Source organism: Eschscholzia californica, unplaced genomic scaffold (assembly GCF_041429995.1).
Source record: "Eschscholzia californica isolate CP2 unplaced genomic scaffold, dmEscCali1.0.p SCAF_1, whole genome shotgun sequence".
NCBI lineage: Eukaryota > Viridiplantae > Streptophyta > Magnoliopsida > Ranunculales > Papaveraceae > Eschscholzia > Eschscholzia californica.
The window spans coordinates 67,352,075-67,377,760 of NW_028238198.1; the positions used below are offsets into that span (position 1 = coordinate 67,352,075).

The following is a 25,686-nucleotide window of genomic DNA, read 5'->3' on the forward strand; positions in this document are numbered from 1 at the left end:
ATCTTCACATAATACAGACTGCATATAATTTCCAAAAAACCAGAGTGCATAACCTGGTTGGGTTTATAAAAGAGAATTATATCTTATTAACGTAACGTATTTTAAGTCAGATCTCCGTATCTGAACGGACTACAATCAGATTACAAAAAAAAAATTAATTTAATTTTGTGATGTTCAACTTGTCTAAACCACTGATTTTTTATTTCCTATTCAAGTCAAATGTTTTAAATTCGAACGAGTCGGATTCAGATCTTATAAATTTTATGTAGAACGATAATGTTTAGATTAAAATAGGCCAATCATATTTTGAGAAGTCACTCACGGCACTAAGTCTTGACTATTACGTTATGGATATTACTTTATTTGATACTACCTTTTTGGGTCATGGGGGAAGTCTTGGTTCACAAGCATTGCCACCCAATTTACTATCTTTTTTTTGAGTCAAAGTAATATCTATTGATAGGAATTAAGGATATTACAATGCGAGAGAGTGCAAGAAGAAAGACAATTGAAATTACAAGTATTTGTCTTTCTAGAGGTACTAGCAAGGTTATGAGCTGACATATTAAACCTCCTATTCACAAACAAAAAAGTGACATGATCAAAAGAAGACACTAAGTTCTTGACATGCTTCAAAACATGTTTGGCACTATCGGTTGCCAAAATCTGACACCACAACTATAATATTTGGATGATATAAAACTATTCACTTTCTTATCATTGTATGATTTACTCCTGACCTTCGTGTAGTTGAGTAACGTTGTTCATACTCCATGTACCCTAAACAAGTTTGTTTGTTTGTTTTGGGTAGGACAACTGAATCACAAAGTAAAATTATTTCGACAAAAATACATCAAAAAATCATTCAACTCATAATGAATTTGTTCTAACCGCATAAGCTTACACGACTAAAGAGAGATAATTTTCTTCTACGGTTTTATTTCTTTTGCCCGTGTGACGTCTCTCATTATTATCACGTTTGTTGACACTACGTCCCACCTCAGGTAAAAAAGGTCCGGCCTAATTTTGTATCTTGGAATTTTGGGTTTTGACAAATACTTTAATGACCATAAATTTGTAAGTCGTTTTCTACATTATGGTTTGATATACTACTTGCCAAAAAGATGTAGCAACTTTTCAATAAAATGGCAATACATTCCTTTGACGTGAAGACTGGGTCAAATTCCAAATGTGAAATGTGTCTAGCTGTTTAGGTTTAAACTTATTAGAACGGGACTTTACTTTTTTATTTTTTTTGGACACCTTACAATCAGTTCAATCTTAAACCATATTAGAAAATGGTTGAAAGAGTCAAAATATTATACATAATAGTTAAAAAAAACATGACTTTTTTAATCAACTAAAGATTGTCATAATATTATGTGTAATTGTAGATTTTGGTTATTTGAGTCTAAAAAAAGCCACCGTTTTGGGGAAAACAGAAAAGTTTCGGGAGAAGACGGTGGAAAACCCAAAAAACTAAAACCAAACAGCCTCATAAGTCGCTGGCAAAATGTCGCCGACCCGATGTCGTCGGCGACGGCAGACGACTTCATCATCTTTATCTCTCTCTTATACCTCTCTCTCTCTCTCTCTCTCTCTCTCTCTCTCTCTCTCTCTTCACCCTCTCTTCTCTCTTTCTTCTCTCTCTTATATCATCTCCTTTTCTCTCTTTCTTCTGTCTCCGACGAAGGGGAGCAGCCCTTTCGTCTGGAAACCAAACCAGACGAGTAGATCTGGTTTGGTTTTCAGACGAGTCTGGTTTGCTCCTCAAATCAGACGAAACCAAATCTGGTTTCGTCTAGAAACCAGAGCTCCGACGAAGGGGCTCCTCTCCTTCGCCGGAGATGGAGAGGAGAAAAAAAAGTTGTCGCGCGGAAATGGTGGTTCGCCGGAAATAGTGGTAGTTGCCGGAAATAGTGGTAGTTGCCGGAAATGGTGGAAGTTGCCGGAGATGGTGGTAGTAGGTGAAAGGAAGAAAAAGCTGAAAAGTATTAGGATTTGGTTGTTTGGGGGAAATATAAAGTTGTAAATTTTTTTTGTTTCCACCCAAAACTTCACACTCCGGAAAATTTCTTTATTTCCCCGTAACACCGGCTCTAAAAAATTATCATAATAACTAAAAGGGAAATTTGGTCAAAACTCCCTATAAATTTTTGATTTGGTGAAAAAGGTTCAGTCAATTTTTTTTGTCTTCGACTCCCTGAGTACTTTTTTATAGCTTTGCAACGACTTATGACAATTTTGCAACACTTTGCGACAACTTTGCAACCGCCTCACAACACCTTATAACAGTTTTGCAAAAAATTTTGGGTCTTTAACTAAATAAATATAAATATTTGAGTTTTTAACAAAAAAAAATTGACGTCGATGATGATGTTCTTTTTTAAATCCGAAACCCTAATTTACCTTATTATGATGAAGATGAACATTTTCAAATATCAATTTGCAAATCGAGTTTGTAAAATTTGAACCCAAGATTACATTTTGTAAAGCTTGCAAATCCAGTTTGCAATTTACATTTTGCAAACTCCAATTTGCATTTTTGCAAGCTCTAGTTGGCATTTTATATTTCGGAAATCTCAGTTTGCAATTGACATTTGCAAACCTTAGTTTGAAGAAAAACAGAAAAAACGACGTTTGCCTGAGTTTTTTTTCGAAAAAAAGATATTGAAAGTGGATCTTGTTAAGCTAATGAAAAATCTTTTCTAAATATATGAATTTCATAAAAAATCAGACATCTCAAAAAAAGTTATATATATTTAAAGTTTAAGAAAAAAAATAAAAGAACTAGTTATATAAAATGACAAAACAGTACTTTAGTCTTTATTTGTTTTTTTACTTGAATAATAATTATGAATTTTTTTTTTTTCAACGTATTTTCAAAATTATTTTGATCTTATTAGCTATTGTCCCTTAAAATAGGGGAAGATGGGTTTTAAGTCCAAAATCGAATGATCAATGGGTCTAGAGCCCAAAGATAATCTGAAATAGAAAATAAATCCACTTAGAGTAAATTACATGTCTAACCTTTGATTTTTTATTACTACCTAACCTATCCTAAGTTAAAAAAAACTCAAATTAAAAATTCACTAAATTATTTCCTCAAAAAAGAAACTTCCTTCCACAACAAAAGTTTTCTTTTCCATTTATCGTAATGACGAAGCTTTTAGTTATACCTTTTTTATACAGATTTGGTTAACATTATATAATTTCAGGAAAATTGTGTTAAAATAAATAAGATGCTAGAGAAATATAAGTATTGCAGGATGATCAATGAAATACTAGAGAAACATAATTTAAGACATGTGCAGGAGAATCAGTGAAATGCTATAGAAATATTAAAAATTTGGTTAACAAAATATAATTTCAGACAAATATTGTTAGAATCGATAAGATGCTAGAGAAATATAATTGTTGCAGGAGAATCAAAGAAATTCTAGAGGAAAAAAATGGTCCTTCGTCTTAAATAAATTTTTTAAAATGTTGTTAGAATCAATAAGATGCTAGAGAAATGCAGTCCTAATTTCAGAAGAATTTATTTTTGTAAGTATATTATTGAATTTTTTAAATGAATAAAATGCTAAAAAAATTTGAGAATTTTGTTATATATAATAATGTTGTTAGAATCAATAAGATGCTAGCGAAATAATAAAATGATTATTAACCTACTTCTAACATATTTACAACAGATGCAAATAAAATCAAGAAAATGCCAGTAAAATACTGAAAATATAGCAAAAACAAATTCAGTTTATATTTTTTTTATGAGAACAAGATTATAGTGATAGAGATTTTAAAATTCACTGTGTACGAAAAAGTGTTACATTTTAAGTTTGTTGTTATAATAAAATAATTTTTTAACAAGATTCTAAGTTTAACCGACATATATACTATTTTCTTAATGATTTCCAAGGGAAAATATGTTTTAGAGATGGAAATATCGAGGTGGAGGTAAAAAGACAATCACAAATTCACAATTTCTTCAATTTAACATAAAGTTAGAGAGAGATGAACTCGTTTTAGGTAAATCACGATTGTTTTGGTAGGTTACTTTAGACAAATATAAGTTTTGGAAATAAATATTGACAACAAATATCGACCATAAATATTTCTCTTAAAATTTATGGAAAGAATAAATGTATTAACTCAACTATTAGACACCTTTAGTTTACCAATGGTTAAATATATATTTATGAAAAGGTAAGAATGGGAGGAAATAAATGGCTTGATGCATGGGGTCCACTAAATAGTAAACTTTTAAACTTATTTTCTATTTTCTGTTTATTTTGGTTTTATATTATTTATTAATTAATTTAGGAGTGGATATATGCCTAATTACCCCCTTATTTGTGGACCTTAAACTCAAAAATCCTTACAATATTATGTCTAATTATCAATAAGGTCATTTTGTATTTTACTAATCCCCAAATTACCCCTCTATATATTAAAATAACTTAGGCTCTTTACATGAAAACACATTTTCTTTTTCCACATCTGAGTTCTTCATCTCCATCATCTTCTTCTCCATCTTCTATTTTTCCCCCAGATCTGATTTCTTCTTCTTCTCCATCTTCTTCTTCGAGACCTGAGTTCTTCTTCATCTCCTTCTTCTTCTTTTTTTCTTCTTGCAGATCTGAACTCTTATATATCTCCTTCTTCTTTAACGAGAAGACCTCCATTACCAAGCGTCGGTCTCTAAATTCCACCATTATACTACTCTCACTTTGCACAAACAAGTCAAAACCGAGATAGGATTGTGTGTCATTCGTTTTAGACAGATTAATATATTAAAAGGTACTTTCTTCACAAAGTAATAAGTCAATTCTCCTGCTTCTTGAATCTTCTTTGTCTACTTCTTCTTCTATTGTTTTTCTCTCTTCTTTTCGAAAATGTCAAATAGATGACGAACAAATTATAGTTTTTGGAGAGAGGGCGAGTTTCGGTTGTACATTATGCATAGATCTGGAACTACAATCGATTGGAATGAAAAAAATGAAGAACAACCCTAATTTCGATTTTTTCCTCTGATTTGTTATGAAGTTGTTTATGGACTCTTTGTAGTTATGTGTTGTAATATGGATTTATTTCTCTATAGTTTTAAGTGGTGTTTCTATCTAATCGGACATTGTGAAGATGAAATTTTTCAGATTTTACGAAGAAGAAACTTCCGTTTTTTTTTTTATCGATTTGCAAATCGAAATTGCAAAATCTGCAAATCGAATTTTCAAATTCAGCAAATCGAGTTGGCAAGAGCTGCAAACAGAGATTACATTCTGCAAAGCTTGTAAATCAAGTTTGTAATTTATATTTCAGGAAATTAGGCCGAAGACGCAATTTGAAACTTTTTTTTAGTTAAAAAGACAAGTTATATTTTTTTGTTAAAAACCCAAATTTTGTATTTTTTTGTTAAATACCCAAATATTTATATTTGTTTGGTTAAACACCCAATATTTTTTGCAAAAGTGTCGCAAGGTGTTTAAGCTGTTGCAAGGCGTTGCAAAGTTGTTATAAGGTGTTGCAAGGGGCTCCAAAATTGTTGCAAAGTGGTTGTAAAGTTGTCGCAAAGCGTTGCAAGGCGTTGTAAAGTTGTCGCAAGGCGTTGCAAAGTTATCGTAAAGCGTTGAAAGCTGTCGCAAGGTGTTGCAAATTAAAAAAGTACTCAGGGAGCTGAAGACAAAAAAATTGACTGATGAAAGTCCAAATTTTTTAGGGAGGTTTGGACAAATTTCCTGTTATATTTTGCAAATCCAATTTGCAATTTACATTTTGCAACTGCAGTTTTATGTACGTTTTGCAAAACCCAGTTTAAAAAAAAACGGGAAGAACAGTGATGTTTTTTTTTTTCTTTAAAGTGTATTAGAATTGAATCTTGTTAGAAAGCTAATGAGAAATCTTTTCTAAATATATAAATTTTATCACGATCCGACATTTAACAAAAAAGTTATATGTATTTAAAGTTTTAAAAAAATAATTAAAAAATGAGTTATAAGAAGAGTATTTTTTAGTCTTTATAAATTTTTGACCTAAATAATAATTATGAAATGTTGATTATTTTTTACTTAGTTTCAATATTATTTGGATCTATTTAGTTAAAACCTGAAACAGTATAATCTTAGGAAAATGTTGCATATCTAAACCCAAGTATTATCGGAAAGACAACAACAAGTTATACATTTTCATAGACACATTGGTCAGGCTAATAGTTAGAGAGTTGTAATAGTACTGCGAAGTACATTATCATGAAGAGGAGTATGGAATCATAACCCTTGTTAGTTAGGGTTAGTTACAGGTTTGTTAGTTAGTTAATGTTTGTTAGAGAAATAGTTTCTTTTCTGTTTTTCTCTCTATAAATACTTGTAATTCTCTCTTTGGTCATAATGAGAATCTGTTTCAATTATCGTATCAGAGCTTGAGCTCAAGCTTCGGATCATTTTTTAAACCCTAATTCTCTCTCTAGAAAACGAACATCATTCATCTTCTTCTTCTTCTCTAAAATCATACGAATTCAGTTCACTTTTTCTCAAAATCAATAGAAACGATGAAGATAACATCTCTGTCAATCAACTCAATGGGAAATGCGATTCCAATCAAACTTCAATCTGATAATTATCTTGCTTGAAAATCGATGTTTCTTCCGATCTTAAAGAAGTATAAAGTCCTTGATCTTGTTGATGGAACCAGACCTTGTCCAGATCAATTCATTAATGAAGACAAAGAAATCATAAATCAAGATTATATAAACTGGATAGATGAAGATCAGACACTCTCAATATGGATTAATTCCACCTTATCTGATTCAGTTGTGCCTTATGTTGTTGGAACAACAACTTCAGCTCAACTATGGCGCAGTCTTGAAGAACCATTTGCTACTTCTTCAACAACACACATCGTTCAACTCGAAAGACAATTAAGAGATTGTCGAAAGGATAATGATTCAATTTCTGAGTTCCTTTCAAAGATCAAAAGAATTTGTGATAGCCTTGCTGATGCTGGTAGTCCAGCTTCTTCCAAAGAAGTTATTGTGAGTATTCTTTGTGGTCTTCCTTCTAAATTTGATGCCTTTTCAACTTCTATTCGCATTAGAAATCCTCCTGTTACTGTTAATGAATTACACAATCTATTATTAAGTGAAGAAATCACTTTAAGTGATAAAGATGAAAAACATGAGTCTCTCTTCAGATAGTCATGTTCTTATGACATCAAATTCCACTGGAAATTCGCATTATTTACAGAAGTCTCATGGAAACAGTTCTTATCAAGGAAATCCATTCAATTCTGGTTCTTCTATTCAAAATCACAACAATTCAGGTAGAGGATCAGGTAATTATCGAGGAAGAGGAGGTGGAAATTCATCTTATAGAGGCAATGGTAATAGAATTCAACATCAAATGCCCAATGCTTCATCTACTAATCGACCTACTTGTCAGATTTGCCACAAAGTTGCTCACACAACTTTGGAGTGCTATCATAGACTCAATTTCTCTTATCGAGGTCGCTCACCTCCATCTAACATCCATGCTATGCTTGCTTCAGCTAATGTGTTTGGACAGAATCCTGGTTTGTTGATTCTGGAGCAACCAATCATATTACACCTGATATCTATCAGTTAGCTTCTTCTTCTGGTTTTAATGGCTCTGAGAGAATCCATGCTGCTAATGGTCAAGGTATGCTTATTACTCATACTGGCAATACTTCATTTGTTAAGAATAACAGATGTTTTAGACTTCATGATGTTCTTAGAGTTCCTCAGGCTACACATAATCTGTTATCAGTTCATAAATTCACAACTGATAATAATTGTTCTTTAACTTTGATCCCTTTGGGTATTTTGTGAAGGACCTCCACTCGACCAAGACAATTTTCGAAGGAAGAGCCATCTGAAGGAGGTCTCTACCCAATCACCTTTTCTCTGAATAAACCAAGCTCTGCTCATGCCTTTTCTGCTCAATCTTCACAAGAGTATCTCTGGCGCAGGAGGCTTGGACACCCATCATTTCAGTCTCTTCAAAGTATAAAACAATCTTTCCTAATAATACTTCACTCAAGCTTATTTTTTGTACTGAATGTTAATTAGGTAGAAGTACTAAGTTGCATTTTACTGCTTCAGAGCCATTCTCTTCTAAACCACTTGAATTACTTCATATAGATCTTTGGGGTCCTTCCCCAGTGTCTTCTATAAGTGGTTATAGGTATTATGCTAATATCATAGATGATTTTACCAAGTTTTGCAGGCTTTTACCTTTACATAACAAATCAGACTTTAGAACGGCTTTTGTTACTTTCAAAACCAATATAGAGAATCAGTTCTCTTGTACAATCAAAACTCTAAGAACAGATGGGGGTGGAGAGTTCTTACACTCTTCTTTCAGAACTTTTCTTCAAAATTCTGGCATTACTCATCAAATGACATACCCTCACACACCAGAATAGAATGGTGTTGCTGAATCTAAACATAGACACTTATTGGATGTGGCCAGAACCTTGCTAATTCATTACATCTCTGACGATTCGACTTCATTACATCCCAACTCTCGATCAACCTGTTGATACCCTAACAAAGGCATTACCTGGTCCTAGGTTTCACTCTCTCAAGTCCAAATTGAAGGTTTGTTCTTCACCTACATCCAATTTGAAGGGGGTAATAGTTAGAGAGTTGTAATAGTACTGCGAAGTACATTATCATGAAGAGGAGTATGGAATCATAACCCTTGTTAGTTAGGGTTAGTTACAGGTTTGTTAGTTAGTTAATGTTTGTTAGAGAATTAGTTTCTTTTTTTTTCTCCCTATAAATACTTGTAATTCTGGCTTTGATCATAATGAGAATCCGTTTCAATTACAGGCCACGTAACATTATTTTATGAAGATTTCCTGTATAGAAGAGATATTAAACTATGTCACATCAACTCCAACTCATTAGTTCATAACCATTGTATTATTCTAAAAGAAATTGGTGAAATTGGTGTTAGTTCATGTTTATATTCCAATCCTTTGTCTGTTCGAATATGGTACAAAAAAGCCATTACAAAAAACTCTCAAAACTTGAAACCACTGGCCAAGTTAGGGTTCCATATAGTGTAGACAATGGACCCAATCTGATTAAAAACTAGGTGCCTGATCCTAATTGGTTAACTTAACTAGTCTTTAATATCTATTGTTGAGCTTTGGCATTTCTATTTGTTTTTCTATATTGGTTGGTGTGGTTGTATATGAGATGGCTCTCACATTCTAATTCCCACCATATAAAAACTATCTAAAGAGAATAAATCCATATTCTTATGTTGAATTAATCAAAATTTTTGTGATGCTGACTTAGCATGTATCTGTCAGTCAACTATCAATCTAGGGCAACTTTCAAAGAAATAATATTTTAGCTTTAATTTTCTATTTATATTCTTCATTTTCCTTTTCTAATTATATAATAAATATTCTTTTCTCCAACTAGAATAAGTACTTTATAATGTAAATATGCTAAAGAGACTTTTTTTTTAAATTATTATAGTAACCAATATTGGAGGTATTCATCTAATCATCTCTGTGTTTGAGTTAAGCTAATGGCCTGTTCGCAGACCTTCATGGAGGTCTGCGAACAGACCTCTAGTGGCCTGTTCGCAGACCAGATTTGGTGAACCAGATCTGGTTCACCAGATCTAGAGAGAGAGGAGAGAGAGATTAATAAAATAAAAAAAAAAAAAAAAAAATTTCAAGTTGAAGGTCGCCGGCCGGCGAGCGTGTCGGAGAAGACCGATAGAGAGGTGAGGTGGGGAGGGAGAGGTGAGGTGGAGAGAGAGTGAGGTGAGATGGAGTGTTTTTTTTTATTTCCCCTTAAAATTTATTTCCCGGAAAATTTCTAAAATTTTACATATTCGCTTTAAAATTTCACACCCCGGAAACTATTTAGCTTTCCCCAAAGCGCTGGCCATTTCTTTCTATCAAGAATTGTTAACAAGGATTAAAGAGATACCTGTTCTCTAATTCTTATCACACAATAAAGATTGACTTGTGTGTTTTGCCATAGTTGAGGTGGGTATTGGGTAAAAATTAATCTTTGTTTGAGATTCGATTTTTTTTTTTTTTTTGTTAAGGTGTTTGAGATTCGACTTGATAACACTGTATTAGTATATTTTCTTTAGATTCAAACTAATCTTAAAGTTTTGCAATCTCACACTAACTACCTACTTCATGTGAACAACGTTTATGAGTCGCTGGGAAAACAACCCTATAAACACGAAATTATTATTATTATTTTTTCCTTTCATATAGTATCTTTTTGAGTTAATTCCTATATGGCCCCCTATTTTGTGACCAACTTCCTTTATGGCCCCCTTTTTTGAGGTAAATGTAGGGTTGGGAATTTGGTCCGAAAACCCGGATCCGCCCGCGTCCGCCCACGTCCGCAAAGGACCGGGACCGCCCGTGACCGAATCGGGCAAGACCCGTCCGACCGAGAAGGCTTTAGCGGACGGTCACGGACAAAAGGGCCTACCCGGAGGTCCGCCCGTGACCGACCGCTTAAGTGAAGGTCCGTCCGCCCGTCCGGATTACCCGCCTCTAGCCCGAAAGATTACTGACCCTTAGATTTCTTAGGGTTATATTTGAGCCTTTAGATTTGCAAATGACTTATATATAAATACAAAACAAAACCTAAAATCATTTTACCCTTCTCCTGGCCAATTCTCTTCTCATTCCCAAATTCCTAACCCCTCAATGTAGGTATGACTTCTGAGACACATGTTTGAAGAACCCTAAATCTCTAACCTTTAGTCTCCAACTTTTCAACTTATCTTCAAGATTTCAACCCTCAAGGCTTCAACCGTTCGATCAACTCGGTAAGATATACTCATCTTCTCTTTCTTTTTGTTCGATCTACTCATCTTCTTCATCTTTTTGTTTGATCTACGCATCTTCTCTTTTTTCTATTCGATCTATTCATCTTCTCTTTTTTGTTCGATCTACTCATCTTCAGATCTAAACTCGGTAAGAGATTTTCTTCTCTGTTTGTTTCTATTTTAACTTTGAATCTTTATTATTTTATCTGTTTAAATCATTATTATTATTCTATTTTTCTTTTTGTTCAAGTCATTCTTACTTGATTTTTTTTTTTTTTTTTTTTTTTCAGGATACAACAACATTACTGTCATTATCTTATGCAACATACTGTCATTTTTATGACTTTCTTGATTTGAATATTAACTTTTGTAATTTTTGAATTCATTTAGAGATTAAGTTCTAATCTTATAACTATAATTATGTAAATTTGTTGCTTTAGTAAATTTTGAATTTTGGCATTTGTTTAGGTATTTTAACACTATACCCGACGCCCGACCGACCGGTGCCCGACATGTCCGGTTGGATAAAACGGACACGGGCGGACATTTTGAGGAAAAAATTCCGGTTAGTCCGTTCGTTTAGTCCGCCAGCCCGAGCAGTCATCGCGGAGTTTTGTCCGTTCCGCCCGGACCGGGAGCAAGTCTGCCCGCGGACTGCCCGTCCGGACCGATTCCCAACCCTAGGTAAATGTCCTGATTACCCTTCTTATTAATATTTTTTCAACATAAAAAAAAAAAAACTTTGAATTCCACCTCACTTCCTACTCCCCCACATCATCTCTCTCCACATCATCTCTCTCTCTCTCCATCTCACCTATCTCTCCAACTCACCTCTTTCTCTCTCTCCAACTCATCTCTCTCTGACTCACCTCTCTCTCTCTCTCCAAGTCACTCCTTCTTCTCCAACGAAGGTCGCCGGCCGGAAAATTTCCGGCCGGCGACCTTAAAAAATTTTTTTTTCTTTTTTACCTCTTCTCTCTCTCTAGAATCTCCGGCGAAGGGGAAACCCCTTCGCCGGAGAAGGTCTGTTCAAGTTCTCCGGCGAAGGGGAAACCCCTTCGCCGGAGTTTCTAGAGAGAGAGAGATGAGGGTAAATTTTTTTTTTTTTTTAAGGTCGCCGGCCGGAAAATTCCTTCGTCGGAGAAGAAGGAGTGACTTGGAGAGAGAGAGAGAGAGAGGTGAGTTAGAGAGAGAGATGAGTTGGAGAGAGAGAGAGAGGTGAGTTAGAGAGAGAGATGAGTTGGAGAGAGAGAGAGAGAGGTGAGTTGGAGAAAGAGGTGACGTGGAGAGAGATGAGTGGTAAAGAAGGAAGTGAGGTGGAATTTAGGTTTTGTTTTTTAGTTTATTATGAAAATACATTAATCAGAGGGGTAGTGATGACATTTGTCTGAAAATAGAGGGTCATATTTGAATTTACGAAAAAAAGGAGGCCATAAAGGAAGCTGGTCACAAAGTAGGGGGCCATATAGGAATTAACTCTATCTTTTTTCATTATGGGTTTATTATTTTTTTTTTTTTGTCTGATTATGTACACGTCGCTATTTGAGACTGGCCTGAGATATAAGGGATACAAAAAGAAAAGACAAAAGGTATTACCCTAAAACATCTCGCAATAGCTTGACCCACCTTGAGATATAAGCCATACAAAAAGAAAAGACAAAAGCTACTTAACCATAACAACTCGCAATTGCTTGACCCGCCTTGTATTATGTACCATTTTTCAACTCAGGAAATTGGGCCCGAGACCAATTTTAATCTTTTTAAGTTAAAAAGACAAGTTAATATAATTTTTTAGGTTAAAACCCCAAAGTTTATATTTGTTTCTGTACTAAAATATTTGTATTTTGTTTGGTTAAAAATCTAAATTTTTTTTATAAAATTGTTGCAAAGCTGCCGTCGCATGGTGTTGCAAAGTTGTCGTAAGGCGTTGCAAAACTGTTGCAAATTAAAAAAGTGCCTAAAGAGTTGAAAACTAAAAGATATTGACTGATCCTTTTTCACCAAAACAAAAAATGTATGGGAAGTTTTGACGAAATTTCTCTTTTCAACTCGACTAATGGAAGGCAACCTTTGGTTTTAGTTAGAGGTGTTTCCTTTCCTCTTAGAGCATCTCCAATGGTTGTTCTCCAAATGCCCCTCCAAATGAGCATCTTCTCCAAATTTGGGGCCCACTTTTGGAGGGGCTCTCCAATGGTTCCATCTCTATCCACTCCTCCAAAACATTTACTACATTATTTTAATCTAATATTTAAACAAAAACTCATTTACTACATATATAGTAAATTAAAAAAGACATAATAATTATATTGAAAATCACTAATATATTAGAAAAAAAAGATTGCATGAAAAGAAAATTAAACTAAAAATAGATAAAAAAAAAAATACATTGCACTACTTAAACTTAAACTTAAATTTCTTCATTAATATGGAGGTAAGAATTTATATGGAACATCTCCTCACAATGTGAATATCCCTGAGAATGAGACTCAACGTTTTCAACAATTTTTATCTCGACACAGGAAGATTAGAGATAATCAGGCTCATTATGCGTTACGATATGCTTTGATTGACCATTTGTGGGCAAGAAAAGGTGAGGCTTCACATAACTGATTAATCTTTAAATTGTTAAAGATGTTTGGAAGAATTATCGTAGTTTTCAGTTTAATTTGTCTTCGTTTCCGAGTTGTACTATGTATTTTTATTAATGAAAATTTAGTTATGTTAATTTTTATAAAACAAATTACAATATATTTTATTTTTATTAATCAAAATATATGTTGAAATGAAACTTAATTAATACAAAAAAGAATTAAAGTAGGGACTTAAAATGAATAAGTAAGAACTTATACAATAAATTAGGACTTAAACTAAACACATAAAAGTAAAAGGACCAAATAAAAAGTCTCATCTCATATGGAGAAGTTGAATAGTGCCCCTTCATGTATGAAGAAGTACTATTCACGGTTCTTCAAATCTTTGGAGATTTGGAGAACCATTGGAGAAGGTTTGGAGCTCCATCCCTCCAAAAGTTGTACTTTTTGGAGGGATAGAGCTCCCATTGGAGATGCTCTTACACCAACAAGATTTGATTAAGGGGGCGCTTTTAGGAATTCTAGGGTGCCTATATGTACATGTTGGCCCAGTGAGAGATACTGTAAGACTAAACAAGTGGGCTTGAGTTCCAAAGCTACGAATACATGGGCCTTATTTAAGTAGTGTTATGGGCATACAGAGTTTTCTAGGAAGCCCATACACGTGAACTGTTCGTGGCAGGTTATGTCGTCATCCTATCTCTCTCTCATCTTCACTAGCATCCTCCACCACCACCATGGCTTTCACCAACCTCATAATCAAAAAACGGAGGAGGATTTTCCTCTCTGAATATGATTGAAACCGAATAGAGCTTTGGTCTTAATCAAAACTGGAGACGGAAACCATCTTTTGTACATTCTTTGGGCAACGAGGAATTCCTCTGCCATCAACCATTGATCTTTAGTTCAACAAAAAAAAATCAACCATTGATCTTCTTTTCTCTAGAGTTTAACAACTCGCTTGGTCCATATAAAAAAAGATATAAATGTGGGGTTCGTAAAACATACAACTACTGTCGAGCCAATAACGGCCCATGAGTCATGGGTTCTTGCTCTTCCACTACTTCCATAAATGTTATTTCAATTATTTGTGGAAATTAAACTAGGAATCATAAACAATCCATTAGTACTCACTCCAAAATTTATATATGAATCTAGTAGTAGCACAGAGCCACAGAGGATAATAGTGTCATCATCTTACTCTCTATATGGATGATGTATATAACTTAGGGTTGAGTAATAAGATATATAGTGGGTTTGTATAACAATCCCAAGAGGAAAAGAATCATATAGTAGTATTTTATGTGTCCAAATTGTTGACTACTAGAATGTGAAAATGTGGGGGGAAACACTCCAAATGTGCTGGACCCAGGTAATACTATTACTTCCCCATGTTATTCTGACAATAACTCTTCCTTCTCCCATTTAAAACCCCTCATTTGTTTTTACCAACTTTCACGTGTCCATCTCCACTTCCCCACCACCCCCCCTCCCTTCTTTATTAACCAATAATTATTATGTCTTCAACATCACATTTTTCAATCTTCCTTTCACACCCATTCTACCAACCTCTAAATCTCAATCGATTCACTATGTTTGACTGGTCTAAATCTCAATTTTTTCGAATGGGACACTATGTTTGACTAGTCTAAATTACTAGGAGAGTGCCATATACGAGCTTTCGGCCTGTGATCAGCTCTTGTTTCCATACCAAATAGCATTTCGAGGGTAGTCCCACACATGAGCTTTCGGCCTGTGATCTGCTCTTATTTTCAGACCAAATTTTCCGCCGGCCTGTGATCGGCTCCAATTTTCAGACTGAAATAGGGATTCCACTGGAACAATGAGAACAAAACAATCACCACTTTAGCTCATTGTCACTCTCTCAAGTGAAATTTGTATCTCTCTCTCTCTCATATCCATCAATGGATGAAGACTCCTCATAACCCTAATTTCTCATACAAAATATAAATTTTAGAAAGAATGACATGAAAATGTTATGTTTTATAATTAACATCAAGAGAATAATTTTCTACAAACTTTCTTACTTGTGGAGATACACAATAAGATTAACAACCAAAATAATATATTTAGTTTCCTAATTAGTAAAAAGCATACCTATATATTAAAGCTACTATAATCCTCTTTTAAAGTTTAAGGAAAAATTAAATAAATAAATAGAATGCCTTAAATTAAACCCCCTTCCTAAATTAATATGAAAAGAATAAATAAAATTAATAGAGATAAATCACATTAACTCTTTTTAATGATACATTAATGTGAAATTAGAGTACACAAAAAAAAGGGAAAATTAACACTTTTTCTTTTAAGCTTAATTATGTTTCTAATTTCCCCCTAAATCATCATAATGGGTTTTTGATTTCAAAGGGTTGTTGTTGTTGTTACAGAAGAAGAAAAAGAAGAAGAAGAAGAACAAGAAGGGCACCTGATTAAACCATTCTCATTACAAGATGAACAACTTCTAAATACTCCACCTTTCTCTGTAAAACATTTATGACTTCCATCACATTGATCACAAAGAACAAATCTATACCCACCACATCCATCACAAACCCCAGATTCAGCTATTGGAAACCCTTCAATTATTTTCTTTAATTCACCATTTTCATGAAGTTGTTTGATTTCTTCAGCACCACCAAAATACCTTCCACCTATAAAAACCCTAGGTAATGTTAATTGTTGTTTCTTCCTTCCTAAGATCCCCTTTAACTCTTCTAAAAATCTAGCATCCATTGATAGATCTCTTTCATCAATTGATACACGAAAACCCTTAAAGATTGATCTAACAGTTTTACAATCTTCAAATGTTCTACGAACAATTCGTAGACTTGTGAAGTAAATTACGATTCGTTTTTCTGAATCTGGAAGAAGAGAGATCAAAGAAGATGATGGTGGGTCTGATGGTGGTGGTTTGAGAAGATTATGATTTGGTACAGGAGATGACCATGAACGAAGGATTGATGTAGCTATACGAACACGATGAAAGATTGATGGTGATTTTTTTAATTGAGGTTGTTCTGATTCTTTTTTGCAGAGATTTTCAATATCTTTGAATGATGAACATGAGAAATTTTTTCTTGATGATGAAGTATGAACCCTTCCCGGTGATTTCCCCCACGATTGCCACATGAGATGAGAAAACGATCTAGAGAGAGAGAGAGAGAGAGAAATAGGTTATTAGGTTAGAGAAAGAATGAATGAAGGGTAAAGAGGTTGAAGGAGGAGATTGAATGGAGAAAACTGCAAAAAGAGAAAGTTTGCAGGTTGGGAGATGGGGTCGGCTCTTTCTTTTTCTTCTTTTGGATTAGTGGGGTTGCAGAGAGAGAGAGAGAGAGAGATGGGAGGAACCTAGAGAGAGAAAGTAATGGGGGGAGAGGAAAAGTAGAGAGAGAGAGAGGGAGAAGGAAGGTCAGGTACGCATGAAGTTGGAGAGTCGAGTTTGGGTTGGAGTTGAGGAGGGGAGAGTTGTAAAGACGGTTCGGTTATAAAAGGGAGGTCAGTTTTTGTTTCCGGTTTTCTTATTAGGGTTAATTAATTTTTGGTTCGTGTAATTTGTACAAGTGATTAGGAGTCCACTTCCTTGATTTGTCAATCACTCCATCCTCTATTGTTATATGTTCTCTAGAGTAGAACAAAATTAATGCTAGGGTTAGGGTTACTAAAAGTTGAAGTAAATTAAGGTAATGAGCATACTTCCATGTGACAGTTGTTTGATTGTTGTATCTAAAAGTACCTTGGTTTGGAGAAAGATACAGGAACGTACTGTTATTGTCGACAACCTTCAAAAGATTTTTCAAATACTCTTTTTTTTTTTTTTAATTTCTCTATCTCTTTTTTCTCTAGCGAACAGAGGGATGGGAACCCTCTCTACGGACAACAATAAAGAAAGAAAGAAATAAGAGGTAGAGAGAAGTAAGAAATAATGATGCTCATCAGTCAGAAGTGGTAGTTGCAGACGATAATCGAAAGTGGAAGTAGATGAGAAAAATGAATAAACAGTGCAAATTTTTTTCCTCAAACTTGTATTTGTACCCTTAAAATTTTTCTTAATTTTACGAAATATCGACCATCTCAAAACAATTCAATCTATAAGAGCGTGCTCGTTAGAACAAACTGTAGACTAACGGTGTTAAGTTATTACCACTAATCTTATTCACCTTCAACTAGATCTAAGTCAACCTATTCTTCTAGCTCAAGTATTATATCCCAATCCAAAATCATCACTACAAACTTTTCTTTACATCTCTAGCAATTTTTAACTTTTTTTTTTTTTTTTTGATAAAATAGCAATTTTTAACTTGACTATTCCACAAACAGACAGAAATTAGGGTGTGACGTAAAAATACAGAAATTTGGAGGACTAATTACATCCTTATACAATAATTGAAAGTTGATCCAAAAATGGTTGAAATGGCATTTTTACTAGCAAAACCCCCTACGTGGTCCTATCTGTTTTTCTTCTAAATAGGATAAAAGTAAAGTCACTCCATTTTCTGAAAAAGTTCACCCAGTGCCAGACTTAAATTATTTTGTTTCACCTTTTTCTTTTACAAAGTAACATTTGGATAGTAAATTCACAACTACATTTACTGACCTGATGTGATCTCACGTAAAAAGTTCATCCCTGTTTGATGTTTCCAGAAATTGACTATATCTGAAAAACCTAAAAATAACTCAGAGGGTGTAACAGTAACACATAAGAAATGGAAATAACTACCGATAAAACGGGCGAGACCAGTCTGGCTACACCAGCTTCCAATCATCAGCCATCATGAGTTAGAGAGGAGCGTCTCTTTCTCTACATGGCTAGAACCATGGTCTCTAAAAAAAATTATAGACCACAAGTCTTCAATAAAAAGTAAAAATCAACCATTCAAATTGCTTCTATAGAAACAATACTTAAAAGTCTTAAAACCTTTGTTTCCAGATGCATTCAAAGTTTCATATGAGAATTCTGAAATATGAGTTCTAAGTATGATGATACCGAATAACAGAAAAACCCATAACTGTAGTCCTTGAGAAGACTTCAACTCTAGTATATGGGATTGAACCCTAACTGGAGTCACCTGAACAACCTAACGGAAGTAAATAGAAACCTGAGGGATGTCAACATCATTATCTTCATCATCCTCACACGCCACCACGACATCAAAATGGTTCCGATATGAAGGTAACTCCACTTTAGCCACTTCGGTTGCCAGATCCGCCAACTTCCGATCCATCCTATCTCTGTGCCTAGGAAACATACTGTTGTAGAGCAAGCAGGTCCCACACGAGATACTGTAAGCATTTAGACCCTTACCTTCCAGCCATTTAAGTAACTCTTTAAGAGTTGGGTTGTTTCTTAGAATCCATCGATCCCACACGGTCCATGTCATGTCTCTGTGCTTTATTACCTTTGGTGGGACTGGTTCCGCTATGGAGAATAATGGTAGTGCTAGGTTTGCGAAGGTGTTCCTGTAGTCTTCCAACTTGTGGTTTCCGTCTATCACTTTGTATAACTCCAGGCAGACAAGACCGGTTGCCATTGCAGTGGAAGTTGCTATGGCAGGGATGATTCTTCCGGCAATGAACTTGGCTTTTAGCTTGTCGACTTCTGGGACGCTATAGTTCCTTGCCCTCATGTTAGCAAGGCCCGCGATCAGGTCCATATGGTAATTTGTGTCGTCATCCTGCATATTCAGAAAGTTGCGCAAGCATGAACAAAATTTAACCACGAAAACAGAAGGTGGTCAAACGAAAGAACAAGTAGCCGTGTTTTCTTCTTTGAGATGGGAAACAAACCTTCTCAAACTGTATAGGATTCATTCGGAAACCAGAAGGCAGCTTCTTCCAGCAACTTTCGAGCCTAACAATGAGATCATTAATGACTCCAGCATCATCAATGGAAGCAGCAGACATATTTGTGGCCTTCTCATCAGTCACTATCTTGACCCCTTGCTTGGGCTTGAAATCAGGGACAATTACGTTATTAACAGCATCAGCTAACTTCTTTGGATTCTTAGCCCAGTCCGGAATTGGGATACCGAAGGTCTCAGCTCGAAGAATTGATCCCGCCATGACAAAGTTAATATGACCTGGGTCATCAGCCAAGAATTGAAGTGGACGTGGGAAACGTTTTGGAGCTGACCAGAATGGTGTCCCACTACTTGTTGTTGAGTCCTCAGGGAAAGTATAAGTTAACTGCTTCACACGGTTCGCAAAGTAATCTTCAAACCTGTTTGCATAAAGTGTATTAAAAAGGTCAAGCATGATTAATTAACTCCAAGTTCTGATGGTCAGAGGAAAATATAAGTACAATCTTGAAAGGAAAGTTGGATACTGTACTTTAATCGTGCCCAGGTAATGCAATCTTGAAATGATTCACATCTCTCACTGTCAAGACACTCGATAACTCGTTCCAAATTATCTCTTGCCTGAGCATCGCCGGCGCTTACCATGGCAGAGTTATATTCAGCTGGATTAGAAAGGTAAGCATTTACTTCAGCAGGTGTTTTCTCGAGTAATCCCTCAAATTCAGAGCGAGCCCATGTCAGGCAGTGATCGATATTATGAGGAAACGAGTGAACAGTACACATGGGTGCTTGTTTCTCTGGTGGGTCTCTTGAAGCACCATAATTCTCGGTCAAGTGAGGTATAACCATTTGAGTATTACATTTAGCACCTAAAGTTCCAGATTCCAAAAGTGGCTTCTGGAAATATAAGCATCTCTGATCCATGTACATACGGGCATTAACATTATCAAGTGCATTGACGACAACATCAAGATTCTCCCAGAAAGTATCGTCAAAGACGTTTTCTGTTTCAGGGCTTGCACGATTCTGCAGAGCTTCAATATGGAGATGTGGGTTAATGGCACTGGCTGCTGAAGCAGCAACAGTAGATTTTCCCTGCCCGATGTTCCAATCTCGGAATAAGAATTGCCTGCTTAGGTTACTCTTCTCGATCACGTCATCATCTGTAACGGTTAGCTTCCCTTGTTTACTGCAAGAAACTCCCATCAGAGCTAAATTTTTCAAGAACTCACAACCTAGGGCACCTGCTCCTACCATAAAGACTTTAGCATTCTCTAGTTTCTTCTGAAGCTTTGACCCAAACACTGAAATCTGGGCATCATATCGGCAATTTTGCGGCTTCAAATCACTAGGATCCAAAGGCTCAGTAGGAAGGGATTCCACCGAGTCGAAGTAAAAGAACTGCCACAAAAACCAGTAACACATCAGATTAGACTAGATTGCCACAATCAATTTATAAATACTAAACCTAAAGAAACAATAATTCTTTCGAATTCTGAAGACCAGTTGCCATTTGCAATCATCTAGAAATACTATTTTCAGAAAAAGAAATACTAAAGACGTAAACGACTTTCTATTGTAAAGACCAAAAGATAGATACAATTAGAGACACCTGCTCCATGGAAAAAAAAACAAAATCTTGAATAATGCTTTTCACCTGAAAAAGAGGATGAAATTTCCCAGAGCACGCCTTCACAACTTCCTGTCCGACAATACCACCAAACATGGCTGCCATAGGATTCAGAACTGCCCTGGAACCAAAGGCAAAATGACGCAGAATCTTTCTGTCAATCTCCTCCAATCTCCCCTCTCCTGCAGCTTCGTTGATATCAATAGCCACAGAAATTAGTTTCTCTGCATCCTCCTCTGATCCAGGTACAGGGAACCGTTTCAGCTCGGACACAAACTTATCTAGTGCTTGAAATGCCAAATGTAACAGAGGTGGACGGTCGAACTTGGAGAAATCACTTAGAAGAAAATCACCGGGATCTGCAAGTGCTTCACGCAAGGACTTGAAGTTCAAAACCTTGGGTTCCTTCACCTGAGTTACAATACCACCTCTGTCATATGCACCATAATTTGTAGTGTCCTCTTCAAGAGTGAAAGAGTATGGCCTGGCATTCTTAATCTTTCTTGGTTTGCCGTCATTGAGTTCTTGCATGCCTTTAACTTCTGAAAACAGAACGAGATCCCCATCTTGGAACTCAAGGCGCTCATCGTCAACACATGCAACGAGTCCTGGGTTGTCATTGCTAACGGATGCAACTATACCCGTATGTGGTTCCTCACCGTCAACATCAACAACAGTGAACTCAGGGCCAAAGTCACAAAAAACATTACCAAAAAGGCCTCTGACTTCAGTTTTAATGAAAGCAATCGGAGGTGATTGACTTCGGCAAAATTCATCATACTCGACAGCTTTCTCTATACTGATATCAGTAAATACTACAGCCTGCACACCACAAACTTAAATACATAAGACAAACCAAAACGAACAAGCAACATGAAGTAAACATTATCTGCTTGATGAAGAACCTAAACAAACAAGGCTAACAAAGAGGAAACTGGAATAAAATACTTTTCTCGGTGAACGGAGGACATGCTAAAAGAAGACAAGAATAAAACTGTGATCTACAAATAAACAAGACCAGGATGTCCCATAGTTCCCCCAACAGAGAACGCTACCACAAGTCCACAACTACTTTTTGCCAGACCCACTTAGCCAACAGATACCAAAACAGGAAACTGAAAAGGTAAGAACATAACAGTGTTCCTGAACCTCAAAGTGGTCACTTAAGCGGCTATTGTACTGCGTTATGCAACTGATCCATAATTCAATCAAGCAAAAAATGTAAATGATCCCACTCCTTCCTCCTTGACTTAGCAGTTACCGCCTGAACCTATATTAAATTCTTCTCACATATTCACAAGCAAAACTCAAACTGCATAATACATAAAGAAATGCCTTTTCCACTACAAAAATGACAACTTGCCAAGCGTCCTACAGAGAAAGCAATGGGCGTTTCCTCCAGTAGAAAGTTATACAACGAAAAAGGTTTCCTGGTCTAATTTGACACGTCTACAGTCCCATCTTCCTACCATCTGTATCAACAGGACCCGATCAATGTTTCAGAAATATCAGTATAAAATTCAGAGTAACTTCGAAGGCTATATTTTCGAGAACTACGTCAGTTGCAACTGTGTAAGTGATGAAAGCAATTTTTCAAGGACTACTGTGAAAAACGCCAAGCATGTAAAATGCATATGCGCTAATATGCGTTTAACATACTACATATCATGTGTCAATATGAAACAGCAATCAACAATAACATGATAGACACTTATTTTTTTCAAAGTGATCCCTCAACATCAAAACAAAACAGGAGCTTGTTATTCTCATTGCATGTATACTGAAGATTGCAAGCTTTTAAATAAGATGCCTGAGGTTTATCTAAACCATCAATTTCCATTAACACTTACAACGGTAATTTATTAGCTTTAACATGTAAAAATCTCCTCTACAGACTGTCATCAGCAATTCATGGTAAAAGCCTTTAACGACTTAATATCAGATGTACAAGCCAACTTGGAATTCAAATTATGAGGGAATAAGTACCTGAAAGTTAGAAAGTTGATCCTTAGTCAAGGTAGTAGTTAATGTAGATATTGCAACAGCATTATTCAGCTCTTGAAGTTTCTGAACAGAAGCAGTGGCCCTATTCTTTCCTACATCATCCTCCGAGAAAATGAAGTTGCTCGAAAGATCCCATAGGTCCACCGTGCCCTCATCATGTAATGTCACGGATTTGACTCCAGCAAGGATAAGGTTTTTAGCTGCAAGAAGCAACTTAACAGGGTAAGATACTAGTAGATGTAAAATGAACAAGTAGTTACTTCAAGAGATCATATGAATGGCAACATCACACGCAAATCAAGAGAGTTGGATACAGAATACAACAAGGAAATTGTTATCTATATCAGATTTTGACCCAAATTGTATTGATCAGAAAAAAAAATAGATAGAACGAACCCAAGACCCTCTTGTTAGATCAATATGACTAATTACAGAATCTACCCAAACCATGAGAGTCAAAATCTCAGAGCTAGGTCCTAGATCAGATCCATAAACCAACTCCTTGATTTGGAAATTCAGAATCCGACTACAAAATAATAAAGCTGATAACTAAAAACTACTTCAAAAATCAAAGACTATAAAATTTAACACGGATATCTTAAAAAATATATATCTGTATATGTCAAAGTGCAACCCTAGATATAAATCAAAATCGTAATTAAAACTAAAAATATCAAATAAGAACGAAGATGCAAAAAAGTACAGACCAATTTCAGCACCGAGTCCTTGTATTCCCGAGACAAGAATGTTAGATGCGAAAAGACGTCGCATCGTTTCACGGCCATAAACGGCAAGCTGTCGACTGTGCAAATCCTCATCAATCTCAGGTGGATTTCCGTTACCTAACGCCATGGAAGAAGACCTAATGTCTTGTTGAGTCTGATCGTTGATGTTACCAGTTGTTGAAACAATGGAAGACGAAATCGAGAAATCGATCTTAGATTTCTTGAGCAACGTAGAATCGTTAGGGTTGTTTCCTTCTACTGACTCTCCTCCAACAGCTCTCTTACTAGGAAGCATATAGTGCGATAATAAACTATTCAATATAAACAGAAGAAAATGAATTAGATCAAAAAGTAGCTTCAAGAACAAGCAACTACAAAATATTTAAAAAAAAAAAAAAAAAAACCTAAATCTAAATCATCTGATACCAGAAGAAGAAGAAGAAGAAGATGAATTCGAAGATTGAATAGAAATGAAGCACTTACCGCTTACAACTTCGTAAAAGCAAAGAGAGAGAAACTGATTGTTAAAGAAGAAAGGAAATTGGAGATTTTGATCGAGATTTCTGTTTTGATGAAATGATATGTGAAGTTTAGGTTTTAGGTTGTTTCTAGGGTTTTGATGAGGTCGGTTTTATGGTGTCAATCTTCTGTGGAGTCTCTCATCTCGCGTTGTTAAAGAGAGAGAGAGAAAGAGGAAAGATAGTTGTGTTTTGTGTGGGTGGACTGATAAAATGATGATTTAATACGTCAGAGGTTTCTTGGAGATGGTGTGTTAGGATCGTGGGTTAGGGGCGCAACCTCCTTCAATTGGGCGGGCTAGGGCTACTAGAACAACTACGTTTCGTATTTTTGCAGTAAGTTGTCTCCATGCTTGAATAAGGTGTGGGGTTTTGGGTACTAACAAAGAAATGTAGCCGTAGGGCATATAGAATATGGGGAGAAAATGTTGGATTCTATCACTTGTCGTCATAGTGTATTTCTGACGACCCTTCAGAGAAAACAAAGAAATGTAGTTGTAGGACAATACTGAATATGGTGAGAAAATATTGGATTATTTCACTTGTCGTGAGAGTGTCATTATTGGCGACCCTTTAGAGTTTAGAGTAACACAAAGAAATGTAGCCGTAAGGCGATGAGAAAATGTTGGATTCTTTCACCTGTCGTGATAGTGTCATTATTGACGACCCTTCAGAGAAACCTACTTCTTTCTCCTTTCCTCCCATTACCACCTCCGGCAACAACGGCCACCACTTCTCTCCCTTAAAGAAAACTCTTTCCTTCATTGACACAATGAGAGGAGAGAGGGAGAGAAACAGAGAGATGACGGTGGGGGTCGAAGGTGGTGGCGATGGTGGTCAGAGTGGTGGTGGTTGTGCTCGGTCAGTGATGGTGGTGGCAGTGAGAAGAGTGAAAGAAGATTTTTTTGAAGGGTCGTCGACGTGGTTTACCAACTATTTTTGTCGCGTGCCAAAGGAAAAAAAAGGATGGGAGTTTGGAGGAGCATCCATTTTTGGGTGGCCATAATCTTTTTATGTCCTCAAGACGCGTACGTAGAAGTGTTTTATGTTGGGAAAAATAAAAGTACGATGAAGATCGGATTAAACAATGAAGAATTTAATAGTGACAACAAAAAACAAGACGTTTACTCTTATGTTCGCAAAAAATTACTTTAATACATTTTGTTTATTAGCTAGTGACCTTTTTATATCGGCCTTTGAAGAGTTACATGTCTAATTTTTTTTTTTTTTTTTTGTTGAAGTAGCTACTTATCTAATTAAGAAAAACTCTTGGGGTAGTCCCACCATTGCTATTTGTACTTCATTGTTTATAGTTGTAGTGGGATAAGATTCTGTGACAAAAATATAATGTATGTTTGGTTGACACGTTATGCCGGGAATCAAGCATTGTACCTAACCCTAGAAAACCTAATTTTATGCTCTCTCTCCCTTTGATGCTACCTCCCAACCATATCCAATGGTCAAAATCAGAGAATTTTGACTTCCAAAATCGACTAAGTTTGACTTTCGAGAATGAAGAATTATGACTTTAGAAATACAATTGTTTGTATTGTTGTTTTCCCAAGAAAACATG

General features: G+C 35.6%; 2 protein-coding genes across 2 annotated transcripts; both read right to left on the minus strand.

Moving 5' to 3' along the window:
• Nucleotides 1–15,636: 15,636 nt before the first annotated feature.
• Nucleotides 15,637–16,942, minus strand: LOC147568497 (uncharacterized protein At5g39865-like). Its single transcript, XM_086654924.1, has one exon. The coding sequence runs from the start codon at nt 16,568–16,570 to the stop codon at nt 15,803–15,805; it is 768 nt and encodes a 255-aa protein (XP_086511050.1). The 5' UTR covers nt 16,571–16,942; the 3' UTR covers nt 15,637–15,802.
• Nucleotides 16,943–18,340: 1,398 nt separating this feature from the next.
• Nucleotides 18,341–24,494, minus strand: LOC147568498 (ubiquitin-activating enzyme E1 1-like). The gene is made up of 7 exons (XM_086654935.1): nt 24,079–24,494; nt 23,578–23,906; nt 22,853–23,070; nt 20,894–21,688; nt 19,769–20,637; nt 19,226–19,658; nt 18,341–19,113 (listed from the first exon to the last, which is right to left on the minus strand). Exons 2-7 carry the CDS (start codon nt 23,888–23,890, stop codon nt 18,517–18,519), a joined length of 3,225 nt encoding a protein of 1,074 aa, XP_086511061.1. The 5' UTR covers nt 23,891–23,906; nt 24,079–24,494; the 3' UTR covers nt 18,341–18,516.
• Between the last annotated feature and the right edge of the window lie 1,192 nt (nt 24,495–25,686).